The sequence below is a fragment of the Crocodylus siamensis genome, chromosome 11 (genome assembly GCF_052110815.1).
Source record: "Crocodylus siamensis isolate JL-2025a chromosome 11, ASM5211081v1, whole genome shotgun sequence".
NCBI classification, from domain to species: domain Eukaryota; kingdom Metazoa; phylum Chordata; order Crocodylia; family Crocodylidae; genus Crocodylus; species Crocodylus siamensis.
The window spans coordinates 60,920,454-60,937,862 of NC_143405.1; the positions used below are offsets into that span (position 1 = coordinate 60,920,454).

General features: G+C 47.1%; 1 protein-coding gene across 5 annotated transcripts in view; it reads left to right on the plus strand.

The window, feature by feature from the left end:
- Positions 1-17,409, plus strand: part of FRMD4B (FERM domain containing 4B) — a 159,482-nt gene that overhangs the window by 77,866 nt on the left and 64,207 nt on the right. For all 5 annotated transcript variants that reach the window (XM_090021034.1, XM_090021036.1, XM_090021035.1 and 2 more), the window contains 3 exons: positions 11,836-11,901; positions 12,887-12,981; positions 16,063-16,155. In XM_090021034.1, coding sequence (XP_089877160.1) covers positions 11,836-11,901; positions 12,887-12,981; positions 16,063-16,155 — 254 coding nt within the window. The remainder of the gene's footprint in view (positions 1-11,835; positions 11,902-12,886; positions 12,982-16,062; positions 16,156-17,409) is intronic.

Consider the following 17,409-nt stretch of genomic DNA (forward strand, 5'->3'; position numbering starts at 1 on the left):
CAGGGAAGTGAGTTTGTCGCCACAATAAAACGAGGCTCACATGGGGAAAGAGCACGTCCCCGGTACGGGAACCAGGGGGAGATTTTGGACGGTGAATGTAACGGGGACGTGCTGGGGCCTCCCCAGTGTGACGCAGATGGCTGCAAACTAGGGCAGCCTTCACATGTCTTATGAGCAGGGATCCTGGTTGTCTCCGATTAAAAAAATAAATAAATAACCCCCACCCCCAATTTTCGGATTAAAAAAAGTAACCCCAGATCCACATTTTCCCGTGATTAAAATGAAACGCCACAATCTATATCTGTATACTAGTGGCGTTTCATTTTAATTGCAGAGAAATGTAGTTTTGGGGTTGCTTTTTTTAATCCGAAAAGTGGGGAGTTTTTTTTTATCAGAGAAAACCAGGATCCCTGCTTATGAGTGATTGCTGCGTATCATCTCTTTAGCTCCTGACGGGTAACAGAAGTCAGGACTAACACTGAAGGTCACCAAGTTAGGTCTGGGTGATGCCCACTGAAAGCAGGAGGAATTTCATCTCCTGCTTCCAAAAAGGCAAGAGGAGGGAGGTTCCCCGCGTTTTAAAGTGTCTAATTTAGGATAAAACAGGAAGTGCCAGAAACAGTCATCATCCAGCGGTGCGTTTCCAAAAGCCACAGCAGGCGATATTTTGAGCACCTAGGGCTAGGGTGCTTTTTCATCCGCAGGTCTCTAAAGCGCTTTACAAAACACGGCAAATACCATTTGCTCCGTTTTGCAGCTGGGCAAGTGTACATCAGTGAGGTTAAGTGATCTGCCCAAGGCGAGGTGAGTCAGTGGCACAGCCAGATCAGCTTGCTCATCTTTTGGTTCGTGGGGCCGTGCCGTAGAGCTGGCTCATCCTCTGAGGTGTTGTGTCCATATGAACGGTCGAGAGAAGCTGTCACATTCCTTGTATTCAGCACGCTGCCCCTGCCCGGGCTGACGCTGCCTGTGCTCCGGCGGCCTCGGCTATAACAAGAGTCGTTAGATTTTGTGAGATTTTCCATGAGCTCCCAGGAGATTTCATTTGGAGCAAACGTTACCGTGAGTCCTTGCATGGTAACTATGCAATTACCGCGCGTGCCAGCATTGCATGTGATAAGCATGCATCTAACAGGCACTAATTTATGAGCTGTGTTCCTGCCAAGGAAAGCAGATGTTCTATCAAGTATTTCATTGACTCAGTATTTACTGTGGATTTGCACTGATTGCTTCCTATTAATTTTCGCAGTTTTGGCATGAATTGCGGCATTTTGAGACCTCCTCACATGCGTGCGCCCTGGTTTGCTATTGGGTTTTTATACTGTGTCAAGTCCTAGGTTTTGTCAGAACAGTAAAACAGTAAAACATGCTGGTGACAGGGACCTCGGTGGACTAACAAACGGTATTGTGAAATGTTTCCCCGGCTGAATTTGAAGGGAACCTTTTTGTTGTTGAAAAATAAGGGACTGGTCCTGCGGGGAAAAGAAGCTGACTTTGTCCTTGTTCAATCAGATAGGAGGATTTTGGCTTTCACTGATAAGGCTCTCAGCTAGATAAGTCCTTTAGGACCTCAGGAGAGCCTGGAGAAGACTGGAGGCTGCTTGTGCAATGAGCAGTAGAGGGTTAATGGGGGCGGCCAGGGGCGCTCCTGCTGCAGTACGCGCATCTCTCTGTGTCGTCCCCTGCACGCTCCTAGACACGCAGCAGCCCTATGTACCGATGCACATTCCTCTTTGCAGGCACACAGGTACCTGCCGGAGGATGTCTGCAAAGCATCAGCAGCATTGGCATAATTGTACGAGGTGGGTATGCACTACGCTGCATGGCTGTAGCAAGAGCAAGCACAGCCAAGCTGTGGTATCGCCTTGCGGTGGTTGTTTTTTCCATAAATCACTATCACAGGCATAGCGGCATCATCTCTCCCGAATACACATTAGCTTTTTGGCAACAAACACACCGCATCCCTATTTTGCCATTGTGTAGGGTTTGTGACTTCGGGAGATCTGTCATTTGATTTGTTTGAGGCTTTTTTTTCATTGCAGTTGGCTCGTCTTTAAAGAGCGGTTTTAACGGCCTTCGAATCTAAGCATGACGGGCTTTTTTTTGGAAAGCTCGAGCTAATTTTAGGAAAGCGTCGTTGGGGTTTTGCATCGTGCTGCTCATGATGGACCAGCAACCAATCAGAGCGAGCTGGAAGTTGTGCTTAAATTCACATCTCTGAGCCATTGAATGCATTGGGAATAGGAGAAACAAATAGTAAAAAGGACAGTTGTACCTAAAATCTGTTGGCACTCGGCCCCGAATTATTGCAGTTGCCTGCAGTGAGGGAGAATGCTTTGGGTTGCTGTCTTGCCAGCATTTTACTAGCTCAGCTGGTGGGGTTTATGGGTTGGGTTTTTTTTTTTAAGACTTTAGTACCATAGAAGTATTTTGGGCAGCTTCCATGCTACCCAGAGAGCTTTAATTCCTCCAAGTCCAGTCGATGTCTGTTGTTGTTAAGACTCAGCCAAATTTAACATACCCAAGACTACTATGGAAATGGTCGGTGGAGGGACACTTGTTCCCATCAGCATGGAAGTAACTCCTCCCCAGCCTGTCCGCAAGTGAAAACAGCTCTCCTGCTCCAATTATTAGTATTGTTTTGAAGATGGGCCAAAATAGATAGGAGAGACTGGGGAGGGGGGCAGAGAAAAGTGCCAAATTAGCATTGGTTTGGGGTTTTTTTGCCAATCTTCTCCTCTAAAACTGCTGAAGACAAAAGACTCCGGGGAGCCTGCAGTGAGGTGCGTCCTGGGGTTGGGGGTTGAGAGGAGAAAAAGGAGGGGAACCCTGTCTCTGACACTGGGGCAGGAGGCTGGACTCGATGATCTTCCCGGGACCTCTCCAGCCCTAATGTCTATGAAATCTATGTCAGAAAGTTGCATTTGATTCTTTGGCATTGCTTTTTAACGCTTTTTCTGTAGCGTTAACACTGTGAGTGCAGTCAGTAAATGCAGAGCATGAAGCGATGGTCTCGAGTTGCAGCAAGGGAAGTATAGATGAGATGGTAGGAAAAACTTTCTCATGAGGAGGGTAGTAAAACACTGGAACAGGCTCCTCAGAGAGGTGTGGGAATCTCCATCCTTGGAGGTTTTTAAGACCTGGCTAAACCAAACTTTGGCTGGGATGATGTAGGTGGGGCTGGTCCTGCTCAGAGCAGGGGGTTGGACTAGATGTGACCCCCTGAGGTCCCTTCAACCCTTGTTGTCTAGTCTAATGTGTTCTTGGGTAAAGATGAGCATAAACTGAAGTGTGTAAAGTCAAGTAACGGCAGTGATTGCTTGGTGCAAGCAATCTAGCAAGAAACCTTTGTCGTAGTCAGAGGAGGAGGAATAGACACTGTGCTGCCTTGCAAATACCCATTTAATACTAAGCAGATACCTGGCTTTTACAATAAGCATCCAGATGAAAAGGGACAATTAAGGAGGAGATCCTGGCTCCATCACAGGTAATGGGGAAAACCCTCATTGGCTTCATTGGGTCCAGGATTTCAGCCAAGGTTTCTTTTATGCCTGCAGCCATGTGAATTAAGTCAACTGAAGTCTTGCCATTGAGTGCGGTGGGAGTGGGATATGCCGATGGAAACCACTTGCCAGAGGCACCGCGGGAAGAGGCGGACAAGGGAAAGCCGGGGCTGGGGTATCTCCAGGCTGCGGGCAAGGATGGATCTGGATCTCTGCTTCTCGGAGCCGTTTCCCCTGGGGTACGACTGGAGCTGCACCGAGAGTCAGCAGCCGAGGAGCGTCTCTGAGGGGGATGCTGTCCGCTTAATCCTCTGTCCCGAGGAGCAGAGGGATGGGATGGCATCTGGGCTGGGATAAAGCTTCAAAGGTTGCAGGAGACAGAGCCCGGACAGCCAGGGATGTAACGTCGCTCCCCACGTCCCCACGCTACACCTGTGACGTAGGGCCAGCAGGATGCATGGACAGCCTCCTGCTGACCGCAGCGGGGAGCCAACCTTTCTTTAGAGGAAAGGAAGCCCGCACAAGGCCAAAAGCAGTGGCTGTAAAACCCAGCACTCACGGAGGTGGTCGGTATGCATCACCGGCTGCCTTTTGAATGACAGTCACCTCTGCGTGCACACAGGAGTTTGCCCCTCAACACTAGACCGTTGCCCCCTTAGTGGGGAACGAATGAACGTGCATGTAGTGTGTGTTTGCAAGCAGGTGCTCCGGCACAAGGTGTTTTTAGAGACCTGTGGGGAAACTGCTGCCGTTTCTGCAGCCCAGCCATTAAAATCAAGTGCTTGTTTTTCAGCGAGCACTTTTGGCTTCCTCTGGCATGATGCAAAAAGCTTGGTATGATTCCCTCCAGGGTGGCACACCCTGAGGTCTGTACTTCTTTACAAGGTAACATAAAAATTGTGAGGCTGCATGATTTCTCCATTGCTCATTTTCCTTCCAGCGACACCCAGGCCTCTTCCTTCAACTGGGGCCAGCCACTGCTTTTGCTTCCTGGGCTGTGCTCAGTTTGGGAGCTCTGTATTTTTTTAGATGGGTGCCTTTTTATTCCCTCCTTCCTCCCCCCAGTCCATCATTGCTTTCCTACAGGCTGGATGTAAATAGGCTTGTTCCACTGATGTAAATGGCTTTACACTGGTCGTGCACCACCTAAGGACCTGAATCTAATTGTGTTTGTGATGGGGGACTGGGGTAAGAGTCGTAATGAACTCTGATGGAAATCTGATGCAGGTTTATGGGCTTCTGGGTTAAGCTTTGAAATGCATCCTGAGCGATGGGACAGAATTTGGGACTCTTAGCATCCCCTTTCCCAAAGGTCCCTGTGTGGGTTTCTGCCTGCGCAGCTCGTCTCAAGCTCAGGTGGGAATTCTGAGTAATTCCTCGTCTGCTTGAGCCCAACATTTGATCCCACCAGGGTTTGGTCTCCTAGTTCCTTTTAGGACAGCCTTTGGATTTAAAACTTGCAGCGAAGAATCAAGACATCTAGTCTCTCTTCCTGCGGAAACCTGAGCAAATCGCTCGTCCTTTGCTTTTCCGTCTGTGAAATGGGTTAACACTTACCTCCTAACCACCCTGTGCCCGGTGTCCATTAAGTGCTTTTTATCCCTGCAGGGTCTCTTCATTATTCTGACTACATTAGCCCGTGTGGATGGTGTGTTACTGATCCGGCTATTAGCAATGCATGCTATAATGGCATTCTGCAGGACATTTTTTCCTGCTTAATTTTGCATGGTTTGCAGCCTGTACTATTTGTTGAGTAAAAAGAGTTCCTTTTTTTTTTATCAGTCTGCCGTATGTATCTATCTAGCGTCTCTCTACCATACATCTGATGTATTCTTTAGGGTTTTTTCTTAGTTTAACCCCTCACAGTGCCAAGCAAAGATGACACCTTCAGAGCTAGCTCAGGCAGCTTGGGCAGCAGAAGCAAGATAGTGGCTTTAGCACAGTATGGTATTTTTTCCAAGCTCATGGCTCTGCGTGGTATATCAGGCCAGGCAAAACACTGCGCTAATAAGGACCTACTACTTCCAGCACCTTTCAGCTTGCTCGGTGCTAGTTCAGGCGTTAGCATGGACTTGCACCATGCAGTGCAGACACAGTCTGGAAGATGCTCATGGGGGAGAAGGAAGAAACAAGGAAAGGAGCTGAATCACTCTTAAATCTTTCTCTGGGCTTTTTCTGGAAAAAAAACTAAAGGGACTTGACAGGGAATTTTCCCTGCGTGTGGAAGCACGGTGGAGAGGAAAGGAAGAGCGGGGGGGAGCTTCATCCCTGCGACTTCCCTGTGGTTTGAGTCACCAGTGAAGTCAGTCCCAAATGACAGCAGATGCAATGTGTGCGCACAGCCCAGGCATTGTGACCGTCACCAAACAGCTGCCAATTTTGGCCCAAAATGATGTGAAGCTTATTTAAAATAGTCCTTTCCCCACCAATGTATTTTTAGTCTTTTTTTCCCCTTCCTTACTTGTCATTGTAAGGCCTGATGCTTGCAGCATATCATTGTAAAACAAAAAAAGCCACGAAAATCTGCAGCAGTGACCAATATGGCTAGCTCAGCCATGGCGTGGTGCTCTGTAATTTGTGCAGCGTGCAGAGCTGCAGTCTTTGGCTTAGAGCAGCATAGTGCCTTCGATTTTATTTTGAACTTGAACCCTCTTATAAAGCCGTGTCGCATGAGACGTGTTATTTTGTCAGCTTTTTTTTTCACTTAAGTGTTTTTGAGGCTTCCTGTTTACACAGGACCTAAATATGTTTGTGCCCGCTTTTTTTTTTTTAACGGGATGACACGGTGGTGTCTAAAAATATTGTGCATAACAACTGGCTTCCAATAGAAAGGATGTTACTCCTAGCTAGGAACAGCATAAATATCCTGCAGCTTTTACTCCAAACCCGAGGGAGCACAGTATTATAGGAAATAATGTTTTATGTGCCTAAGAAATGGGCTTCTTGCTATTTAAAGCCCACTGAAGCGGTGCAAAATCGGGCTCTTCGACCCGACGTGGAAAATTCTGCAGTGGTAGCTCAGGAGTCAGGGAACGACTGTCGTTGTTTCCTCCCTTTTCATCCTCCAAATGTCCATGTAGAAACCGGCCAGATGTGAACACTTTGGAGGGGAAATCCAGAGCAATTTTACTGAAGATATTAAGAATTGACTTCAGTTACCAGGAGCTGAATATGGCTCTTGCCCTCTGGGGTGAGACCCTTTCTGAAAATGTAAAACCAGGGAGTTCATCCCAGCCAGGCAACATGGTTTTGTCCCTTATACATGCACCAGTTCAGAGCAGGTTACGTACGTAGTCCTGCTCCTCCGATGCCCTCTCTTCTCATCGAGCATCTGAGGAAATCGCCCGCTTACACAAAGCCTGCTGGAATTGCTAGTCTGTGTGCTCAAATGCTGCAGAGCTGCTGTAAGCATTGCACTGGGCAGTCATTTCCCCTCTCCTTTCCCTCCCTCCACTTTTGAGCAGCATATCTCTGTGCAGAGAGCAAAGGGGTTTGTAGACAAGTTGGGAAGACAAGGGTATCCGGCATCTCTGATGCCCTCGGTTTGGCGCTGTTGCTAGCTGGGTTACGTTTTGTTCCACTTCTTTTTGTTTCGTTTTGGTTGTCTGATTTCCTCCAGGAGATGGGATTGAAAACAGGCTTTCATGCATTTCAGCCGCTCCGTTTTCTTAACCATTTTCTAGGAAATGGACACCGTTTCCCCCACCACCACCACCCCATCATTGAAATCATTGCCTGCCAGACTAGACTGACTTGGGTATGTGCAGGTGAAAAAACTCTAACTGATGTAATTTATTTCCTCGGTGCACAAAGAAGATGCCTAGTTGGATTGAGCTGAAAGACATAGCTGCGTAGAGGTCTCCAGGCTGCTTATTAATACCTGTGCCTTAACTTTTCCAGGGCAGCATGAATTCCTCTTGTGCCAGATCCCCGCAGATCGATGCTCCATCAGTCACTTTTGAATTAGCAAGCCATATGGAGCAGAAGATGAAAAGGTCGCTGCAGCCGACCTCGGAGCTGATGGGCCTTTTGAGGAGGACTCGCGGCATGTAGATCTGCAGGGTTGCACGTGGGTCTTTCGCAGACAGCTTGAGGCAATAGTTGTAATAAATCATTGTGCTCCTGGGGAGCCTGTACCAGTCCCCTTGTGCACCAGCTCCAGAAACACAGGGGTTTGGGCCTTGAGCTAAAGGCAGCCCCTTTTAAGTTAGGACCCGTTGTCTTTCTTGTGGAGATGTCGGTCGATCATTTGGGAGGCAGGCAGTCTTCTCTGTATCTGTAAGTGCCTAAAATAATAGGGAATCACTGTCCTATCGCTCCCCGACACGCGCACGGCAGCGTGGGAGGCAAAACTCTTCTCCCAAACCGCAGACCTGGCCCGTAGCAGCAAGCCTCCTAAGCTGTTGTCTCTGTGACCACGGTTGTAAACCACAAGCATGCATCGTCCTGCACCCACCAGTCCAGTCCCAGCCATGATGTGTTGGCCTGCCGTGGATGCGCGTCTCCATTGATCGCTCTGTCTGTATGTCGGACGCCTGCCGGCTCCGCGGTGGTTGTGAGCCCTTCCATACCCGTAGTGACAAACCCGAGTCACTCATCTGTGCTTGACTCTTTAAGGTAACGGACCTCTTGTCGTGCCCTCGCAATGAGAGTAAGACAGTCGTCTGCAAAGCCAAAAGAGTCTCATTTGGGGATCTGGAGTGAACTGGAGGCTGGGAGCCTCCATTTTTTCCCTTCCTGGCCTTAGGAGGCATCCTTCAGGTCATGGCATGAAGTCAGGTCCTTCCTGGCCAGAGCAGCCAGCTCACAGCATTGAAAGAATTGCTCAGTATAGTCCTGGGAAAAAGGAGCTGCTGGGGTCATCCGGGGTGGACTTTAGAAATCAGTTCTTTTGATATTCAGAAATAGCGTGAGAATGGGAATCTGGTGGGCACGCGGGCAGGGCGGGCTTGAGGTCTCGGCCTGCAAGAAGTCTGAAGGAAGGACTGTGCGGAGTCCCCAGATAAACAGATGCCCGTCACAAGCTAAATCTGGGGGTGAGGGGATTGTAGGTGTCCAAAGACCACAGAGACCCCTGGTCCCCTGCCTTTTGAGCGGCGCTGCTCTGCCTTCCTGAAGTCCTGTCTCCTCTTCTGGGTGGAGAGGACGATGTCTCCTGTCCTATCCCATTGCAGAGCATTGGTATGTAGTGTAAGGCTTTTGCAGGGACAGGGATTTACAGCAGCTGTTTGGCTGCTCGAGGGCTCAGTTGTTCTCTCCTGCTTTTTTTTTTTTGCTTTGCACAGAAGACTGCAGATCCTTACTTTGATCCTGCAGGCTGCTCTGGGTTAGTGCAGACACATGCTCTTCATTCGCAAACAGAGCAGCCTGCCGAATTAGGGACCTAGTGAGCTGGCCCAGATCTATCCCAGCTGAGCTAATACACATGCCACAGCAATTATAGCTCAACACATCTTATCACTGAATGCTCTTGCACTGTTCTTGTTCCCATTCTTAACTTCTGGATTCAGCTTTCCAGCACCCTGGAAAGTCACTATTTCATTTTTGAGATAATATTCCTTGAACCTCAAATATTATGTCTATCGCCAAGTCATCACCAGTTTAATTCAGAATAAATGGCATGCTGGACGGAGGACAGCGTAGATAGATATCTGCAACTATTTTTAATGACATTTGGAACATATCCCTGGGTGGAAGGAAGCCCTGCCTGGTAGCTCTGCGTCTCTCCTGTGTGATCTTGCATGCTGTACTTAGGGCTTGATTTTTTTTTCTTTACTCCTCTCCTCCAAAAGCTGCATATCAAGAGCTCCTAGTGATAGGAAACAGGGAAGGAAGTGCTCAGACTTCAGCTCTTCAGCTCTGTGCCAGAATGTTTTCAATCTAAAACTGAGAATAATACTAACTTATCTATCTCCGTGGGCGTCCTGAAGCTTTAATTACTTAATAAACACTTTGAGAGTCTGCTGGATGGCTCAATAGACGTGCCGGTTATGGATGGTTACATCTTTGAGACTTTAATCTTGCAGGCAGTCCTCCTTTTTCCTTAGTACAATGTTTATGTATGTGAGTTTTTATAATGGAAAGGGTTTTTTTTTAAACTTAACACTAGATGAATGAAACCATTACAACTCTCAGAAGTGATTAATGTGATTTTGGTGGGAGAAAGCTAATGCAACCAGCAGTTCTGCCACGGCAGGCCCCGCGCTATCTCAGCACAACAAATGGGGGCATGACTTAAAAACCGTATTGGATCGGGCACCTTGCAGGAGGGGCAACAGTATGTCAGAGGCAGAAAAAAGTACCACCTTGAAGCTGATGAAGTGGCTCATCTAAGGGTGTCACGCTGGCAGACCTTTGGTAACAAGTGGATCTGTGATCAGATCATAATGGATTGAAGGGCTCCAGACAATGCAGTCAGTTCAGACATAAATCACATAAACCGCAGACCTGGCCCGTAGCAGCAAGCCTCCTAAGCTGTTGTTTCTGTGACCAAGGTTGTAAACCACAAGCATGCATCGTCCTGCATCCACCAGTCCAGTTCCAGTCCACAGCTACAATCGTGGAAGACGATCGTCTTCGACTGCGAGGGATTGCCGAAGAAGACACACACAATGCGTTGGAAGCCAGAGCTAGACCTCTGGACCTTTCTTTGCAAAACCAAAGGTTGGCCGGTGGGATTTAAAGGTTGTCTTCCACTGTTAGTAGTAGCCACAAGCTGGGTCTTTGTGAGTCAGTGGGTGTGTCTACATGTGCACTTTAATGCGCATTAGCCTATTTTAATGCATCACAAAAACACCTAATGTGCTTTAAAATATGCTAATGCACATTTTTTTAATACCTCACAATGGAGGTACTAGATTTAATGCTGATTAGCTAAAGCGCATTAATGAATGTGTAGATGGGCCCACCAGGGAACGAATCTGGCTCTTCCTGGCACTTGTAGCATTGCAAGATGTTCTGTGAGGGGGAACAGTAATCTAGTCTACATGTAGTTTTTTTGCCAATAAAATTGTTTCAGTAAGGACTGTGATTGTTTTGTGTGTGTTTATTATGATCGCTGGGGCAATGTAAAGGGATTGCATTGCTTTCTGCTTGCATTTGGGTGTGAACGCTACCTTATATATTTGAAGTCCTGTCTCTTTCTATCTTGTGGATTTTCTAGAGCTTTCTCAATTAAGTCACTTGCCGTGTTACGTGTGGTCTGGGCCAACTCCTTCCCGACGTCTCGGCTGGCAGATCTTCAGTTGGCGTAAACCGATGTCGTTTCACTGGCTTGAGTAGAATTGTCCCAGTTTCCAGCTACTGAGGATTTGGCCCTCTCTGTGCCATTGTCTGTGGAAAGATTGGTCACTCGTGATAAGAAGAGGACCACTGTGTTTATAATGCCTAATTCATTTGGGAACCCCTATCTTAGAAAGCCACCCTCTGCCTCTATTTAGAGCTGCATATTTATAGCCATCTCTGCCGTCAGGAAAACGAGTTATTTTTATTCTCGTGCCCTCCAAAGAAAAGCCAGGTTTCCTTCACTGATTGCATTCTTGCAGGGCCTTGAAGTCGGTCCCCTTCCCAGAGTTGGAAGGGCCCAGAATAGCGCAGTTTTTAAATAATGTAAAAGCTTTCATGGAACGGCAATAGATTTCAACGGGCCGAATGTACATTGGTTTCTGAACTGTTCTCCTTTTAAAGAGACAGAAATAGCTTTTGATTGACGAACCTGACATAAAATTGGAACCGATGGGACCAAATTTAATTCAGACTAATAGGAGGATAACGAGTCTGAGCTCATTGCATAACCCTGAGCAAGCCCCCAGTCACAAAACTCGGGCAGAGCGTTGCCTTCATCATTTCCTCTGCCTTGCTTATCAAAAGAGGGAATCGGGGCTACAACCCTGGTGTCCCCCCTAGTTGTAACCAGGTGTCAAGGTATAAAATCTGGGGGACTTGCTTGTCCTGAGCCTTTTCTGCCACCGCTGGAGGATGAGCCCATTGAGAAGACCACTTGAATGCAGAGGTTTATGTGGTTCATGGTCACAGGCCAAATTAAGTGATGACTGTACTGCTGCTCTCAAGACCTTTTGTGTAATTTTCACCTGTTTCTGAGAGCTGTTAAGCACTCTAAATTAATGCTTGGAGTCCATGGGAGCTGGAGGAGTTTCCCCTTTGTATGCAGAGTCCATTCAGTTATCGAGGCAGATGAACACTTGCTCCAGCGCAGCTCCGTTGTAGGGACAGGGAGAAGCCTTGTCTTGAGTTGGTGCATGCTAGCCCTTCTGAAAAGCCAAGACAAGCTTTCTTCCAGTATTTCACCCACAATGTGCTCCTTTCCTCGCAGATGACAGAAGGCAGACACTGCCAGGTGCATCTCCTTGATGACAGGACCTTGGAGCTGCTGGTTCAGGTAAAGGCTCTCTTTGGGGGCTATGCATCGAGGGCATTGGTCCCCCAACCTACGGGGGCATAGTCAGAGGTGGGGGGTTTGCTGGCTTCTTGATTTTTATCTTAATATCCCTCAGTAATGCTTTCTAAACAAAGCGCCATTTTCAAACATGATGCAGGTATTTAGGCTCCAAATCCTTTTTTGCTTCTGAGCATGCAACTCGCTTGTAACTTCTGGTCTTAAATCACTTGGGCACAGCTGGAGGTTTACCCCATGCTGCCTTTGTTACTCACCGGTAAAACAGAACGACGTTTTAAAATCTCAATCTGACTTCTTTGCTATTTTTTTTTGCTTTAATCTACTTTGCTTGGATATAGTGGCACAAAATGGGTCCGGTCACCATTGCATGGGTGCAGTTGGGTGTGCAAACTTTTAAATGGTCTTTTAAAAGTGACGTGTTTTCACTGAACATTTTGTTACACAATACCTTGGGTTTTTTTTACTTGTCATTTCAATTGAAGAGTCCTATATCTCAGGGTCTGCTTTGAAGTGGACTGCATCTTCTCATGATCCAAATAAAGGGCCTGGTTCTGGGGGTGGGGAAGGGTCCTACATTTTTTTTCCCTAAACTTTCTTCGATGTCATCAATTCCTTTTTGTCACATGGTTCAAGAAAAGCCTGAATCAGTGTGTACCCTGACCAGCCCCTGCTGCTTCCCTTCTTCTCATTAGGCATCTCAGCTTGACTTGTAGGTTAGGGACCTCGATGGCCTCTGCTACCCAAGCATTTAGTCCTCCTGCTCGCCCATCCTTTCGACGATGCAGCTACCATGTGCTTCTAGATGTATGCACCTCTGAGAGGTAAACTGGTGCCTGGAGCTGTTGTGGGACTATTATAGAGCACTGCAAGTCTTTCCGCTACCTGGTGGTATCCCTGTAAGAGTGAAAACTGTTTAGTTAATAATAAGGCTGAATTGCATGTAACACAACGATGCTTCTCTCCATAGCCTAAACTTCTGTCTCGAGAGTTACTGGATCTGGTGGCATCACATTTCAACCTCAAAGAAAAGGAGTATTTTGGGATAACGTTTATAGATGACACGTAAGTATCTCCATATGGATTTTTGTCCTTGATTATGGTTATGGAGGGGGGGGAGGAAAAGGCCCAGTCTGTCCCATGCAGACTCTAAATGGGACTGTAGGCTAGCCCACACTGGGGTAACGGTGACTCCTTTTTGTAAAGAGATTTTCCTCTCTCCTGGAAACAGTGGCCAGCTGAGCAGAGGTAATATGCCAAGACAAAACAAGAGGGCAGTTGCTTTTCCTTTTTGTTCCCCTCCTTTTTTCCTGTTTCTGTTCCAGGGTGGAAAAGTTTGAGTCAGTATTCGTTCCTCCCAACGCAAGCACACTCACGCAAGCCCTCTCTGTGTTTTGGGGGGGGAAAAAGTTGCAAGGATTTGCAGGCATCTTCAGCATGAATCAGTTATAACATTTTTGTCTTTTCTGGCTTCAAACCCATTATAAACAAGCCTTTAATCCTGACCATTGTAACCATAGAGAAATGTAAAGCTAGAAGACACAGTAATCAAGTCCCAATTTCACTGACTTTCTCATTTTGATAGAAGTCAAAGACTCCTTTGCAGGCTACTGAAAAGGCTACAAAGGTAGCATCTGTTTTTAAGTTCGTGGACTCCTCTCCCTTATCCAGTTGCTAGCAAACCCAAGCATCTGATGTCCGTGAGCATGTTGCTTATTCTGCCCATTTCTGCACATGGTACCGCACATATTGCAGTGCTGTATGCACCCCTACGAGCCTTTCTAACACATCCGTGTCTCAGCTTCTGGGACTGACAGAAAAGGGAAGCATGGCATAGAAGGGATGGAGGTTTACAACAATAGCTAGTAGATGTTGACCCTTGTTATAATTTTATATCTGTATTACAGGGGTGAGAGTCCCTGCCCTCTCCAGGAGGCTGCCCACTCTTTTCACCATGCCCTCAGTTACTTTAGATGATCATATACAAAGCCTCTAGGAGTGGGAAGCCTCTTAATCTCAAGATTTAACTCTCATACAAAGCTGTACTTCAGCCCATCTCTAGAGAGGGACCCCCTCTCGGGATTTTTTTGGGAGCAGTGGAGAATGCCTGCTAGAAATCGGTCATGGTTGGGCATTACTGCTGGGCCGGACAGTTGTTCCCGACTCTGTAATGGGTGCATGTGTTTGAATGACAGCGGTCCTCCTAGGGACTGTCGTCTTAAAATATTTTTGCCACGTACTTCTCCTTTCCGTGGTTCGGAAAGTGTTTTTCTCCCAGCGCTGCTTCTGTAAATACCTTCAAGATGCTGTTTACGCTTGGCTTTTTATTTTTTCCAGCAGAACTGCCACGAGAATACTTCTTGGTTAGTGGCATTTCCACCTGATGAGCTTTTCCAAAGCCCTGCCTCCGTGTTACATAAGAGCTGCTGGCAACTTGGTGGAAAAAAACATGGGCAGATCCCAGAGACTTTTCAAACGACTGCTCAATGGGCCCCTGGCCCTTCTCCGTACGTGCCTCAGTATTTGGAGACTGAGTTTGTTGCCTCTGGAGGGCAGTCATGCTCTTCAGACCTGGAGGTTTTCTCGCAGTGGTTCTCAAACTTGTTAGACTCAAGGCCCCCTTGGAAAATGCCGGCTCTTAATCGTCACTTGATTTTTGACTGCAGAAAAATACAGGCATACCTCGTTTTATTGCACTTCGCTTTATTGCGCTTCGCAGATATTGTGTTTTTTACAAATTGAAGGTTTGTGGCAACCCTGCGTCGAGCAAGTCTATCGGCGCCATTTTTCCAACAGCATTTGCTCACTTCACATTTTTTAGCAATAAAGTATTTTTTTAATTAAGGTATGTACATTGTTTTTTTAGACATGGTGCTATTGCACACTTAATAGACTACAGTATAGTGTAAACATAACTTTTATATGCACTGGGAAACCAAAAAATTCGTGTGACTCACTTTATTGCGATATTTGCTTTATTGCCGTGGTCTGGAACCAAACCCGCAATATCTCCGAGGTATGCCTGTACTAGAGCAGTTCTTCTGTGGCAGGGAACGAGAAAGAATAAAGCAAGTCAGGATGCTTTTAACACGATTTGAAATCTCTAGGTTGCTTTTGTGAATCTTGTCTGCACACCTAACAGCGCTACCTGAAAGGATCTCAAGGCAACCCATAGCACTCCGGGTGAGAGTCACTGTCTTGGATAGCACTGATACGTCAGACTTGATTCCTGCTTTAGGCAACGTGCAAGACAGACTATAGCTCTGGATCTGTCACTGATTGTGATCTGAAATTGGTGCATGCGACAGAAAGAGTCGTTTCTTCTAGGTTGCAATGGCAAAGTTGAACAGCAAAGAGAGACTTCTTATGCACTCGCTTCGCTAAGTTAGCAATAAAAAGCTGCGCTCTGAATCGGGAACTTGTACTAGATCTGAGTGGGCAATCATCACGAGCAGGACTTCTGTCAGTGGGAGGCAGGCTGTATAAATAGTCCATCTGAGATGGGAGAGCAGGGAGCTGTGCAACTTCACTGCACCTAATAGCTTCATAGTTAGTAGGGTCGGAAGGGACCTGAGCAGATGTAGTCCGACCCCCCGCCATGGCAGGAAAGAGTACTGGGGTCAAACGACCCCGGCAAGGTGTTCATCTAACCTCCTCTTAAACACCCCCAGGGTAGGAGCCAGCACCGCTTCTCTGGGAAGTTGGTTCCACTTTTGACTGCAGAAAAATACTAGAGCTTGACCCCTGGGAGCCTCACCCATCTCCTCTGAATGAAGCCAGTGGGGTCTAACTAATTAACCACATTAGAGGTTTGTAAGACACGTTCGTTCGGATGATCTTTGTTACAGCGGCACAGTGAAGGTGCCCGTGGGTTTTCCCAGTCCCAAGCATGGTCAAAATCTGAAATTTCTGGTAAGAAAAGAGGCACTCAACCAAATACCGTGCCTGTTGGAGGCTTGAGTTTTGGTCACTGCCTTTGGGGGGGTTGGAATTAGTTGCTTAGTTCTTCCTCCTCTTTTGTTTCACCAGCTTTTTTTAAACAAAGGGCCAATCTGAGTACATACAAGCAATGAAAGGAACCTTGTCTCCGTGTTTGCCCTTCCTGATTTACAATACAACCTGTTCCTCTCCTGTTTATTCCCACAGAGGCCAGAGTATCTGGCTGCAGTTAGATCATCGAGTTCTGGATCATGACTTGCCCAAGAAACTAGGCCCAGCAACTCTGTCCTTCGCAGTTCGGTGAGTACCTCTTATCCAGATGGCCGTACTGTCAGTTTGGTTGAGTGATGACTTAAAAAGACTGAATACTAATTTATCCACAGCCATGTTGGTTGGGGTTTTTTTGGAATGCAGCAAACCCCTGGCTAACTGTTGTTACCCATTGGCTTTACCTCTGAGATGACTTTTTATAGGGTTTTGTTGCTGTTTTGTATCCAAGCCATTTTTTATTGTATAAAATGATGATTATAAACAGAAATTGCTCAGTTTGTAAAAGCCCCGTACTTGAAGAAATTCTTGCCCAAGTTACTAGTAATAACTTTGATTCTTTAAACCGTGCCCAGTTGTAATAATCCTACTTAGTTCCCTACTTGGGGTCTATCTACCTTGTGTCAAGAGGGTTTTGTCTCAACTCGTATCAGCAGAAGAATTTTTTTGCTGGTCTAACTTAAAAGAAGTCCCTGAATGGGGTAGGCGATACTGGCAAACGGACTGGTTTTGGCTACTGGCGCTGCCTTTGTTACAGCTTAGCTGTATTGGTTAGGATTTGATTTATTTTTTTCCACGTGTTATTAAGTGAAGAGCTGTGCTGACAAGCCTGTTAAGTGCAGAGCAAGCCTGGTCTGCAGAATCCCTTTTCAACCCTCCTGCGCCAGCACAAGGCAAGCTTTCATTAGGCTTTTTTGAAATGTTATGTCTCGGGCCAAATCAGTTCTGAATCCTGTCGACTGAGCAGAGCTCAATCCTTCAAGTCTCCGTGGCTTTCCCGCCAGCAAGTATCCTACCTCCCAGCCTGTTCAACCTCGGGCTTCGGATACTCCCAGGACCATAGCAGCATCCTACATGCAAGCTCCAAGCCCGGAGGCGTTGGGGTTCAGATGCTCCCTGGTTTCGCTTGCCCCTGGCCAAGAAGCCGACGGAGCAAGCGAGAGGGAAAGCTCATGAGCGGTGCATTTAATTGTCTGCGAGGCGCTCTGAGAACGTGTTTCCTGTAGCATGAGCTGCTAGGTCCCGTGTCCACCTTATGGCGAGCAGCTATTTGGACAAGCCTGACCTTGTTTTCCCTGAACATACACAACTTCGGTCTCGTTAGATTTTTTTGTGGTTTCCCCTTTTCTTCCTCCCCCGTTGACAGTGACTCTCTAAATACATTTATTGTAGTCTCTAGGGCAGGAAATAAGGCTTGCTCTGTATTTTGAGTCTGAGTCCCTCTCGCACGGCGGCGAGGAAAACCCCTGTCTTGTCTTTGGCCAGCAGACTGGCCATATCCCTGGT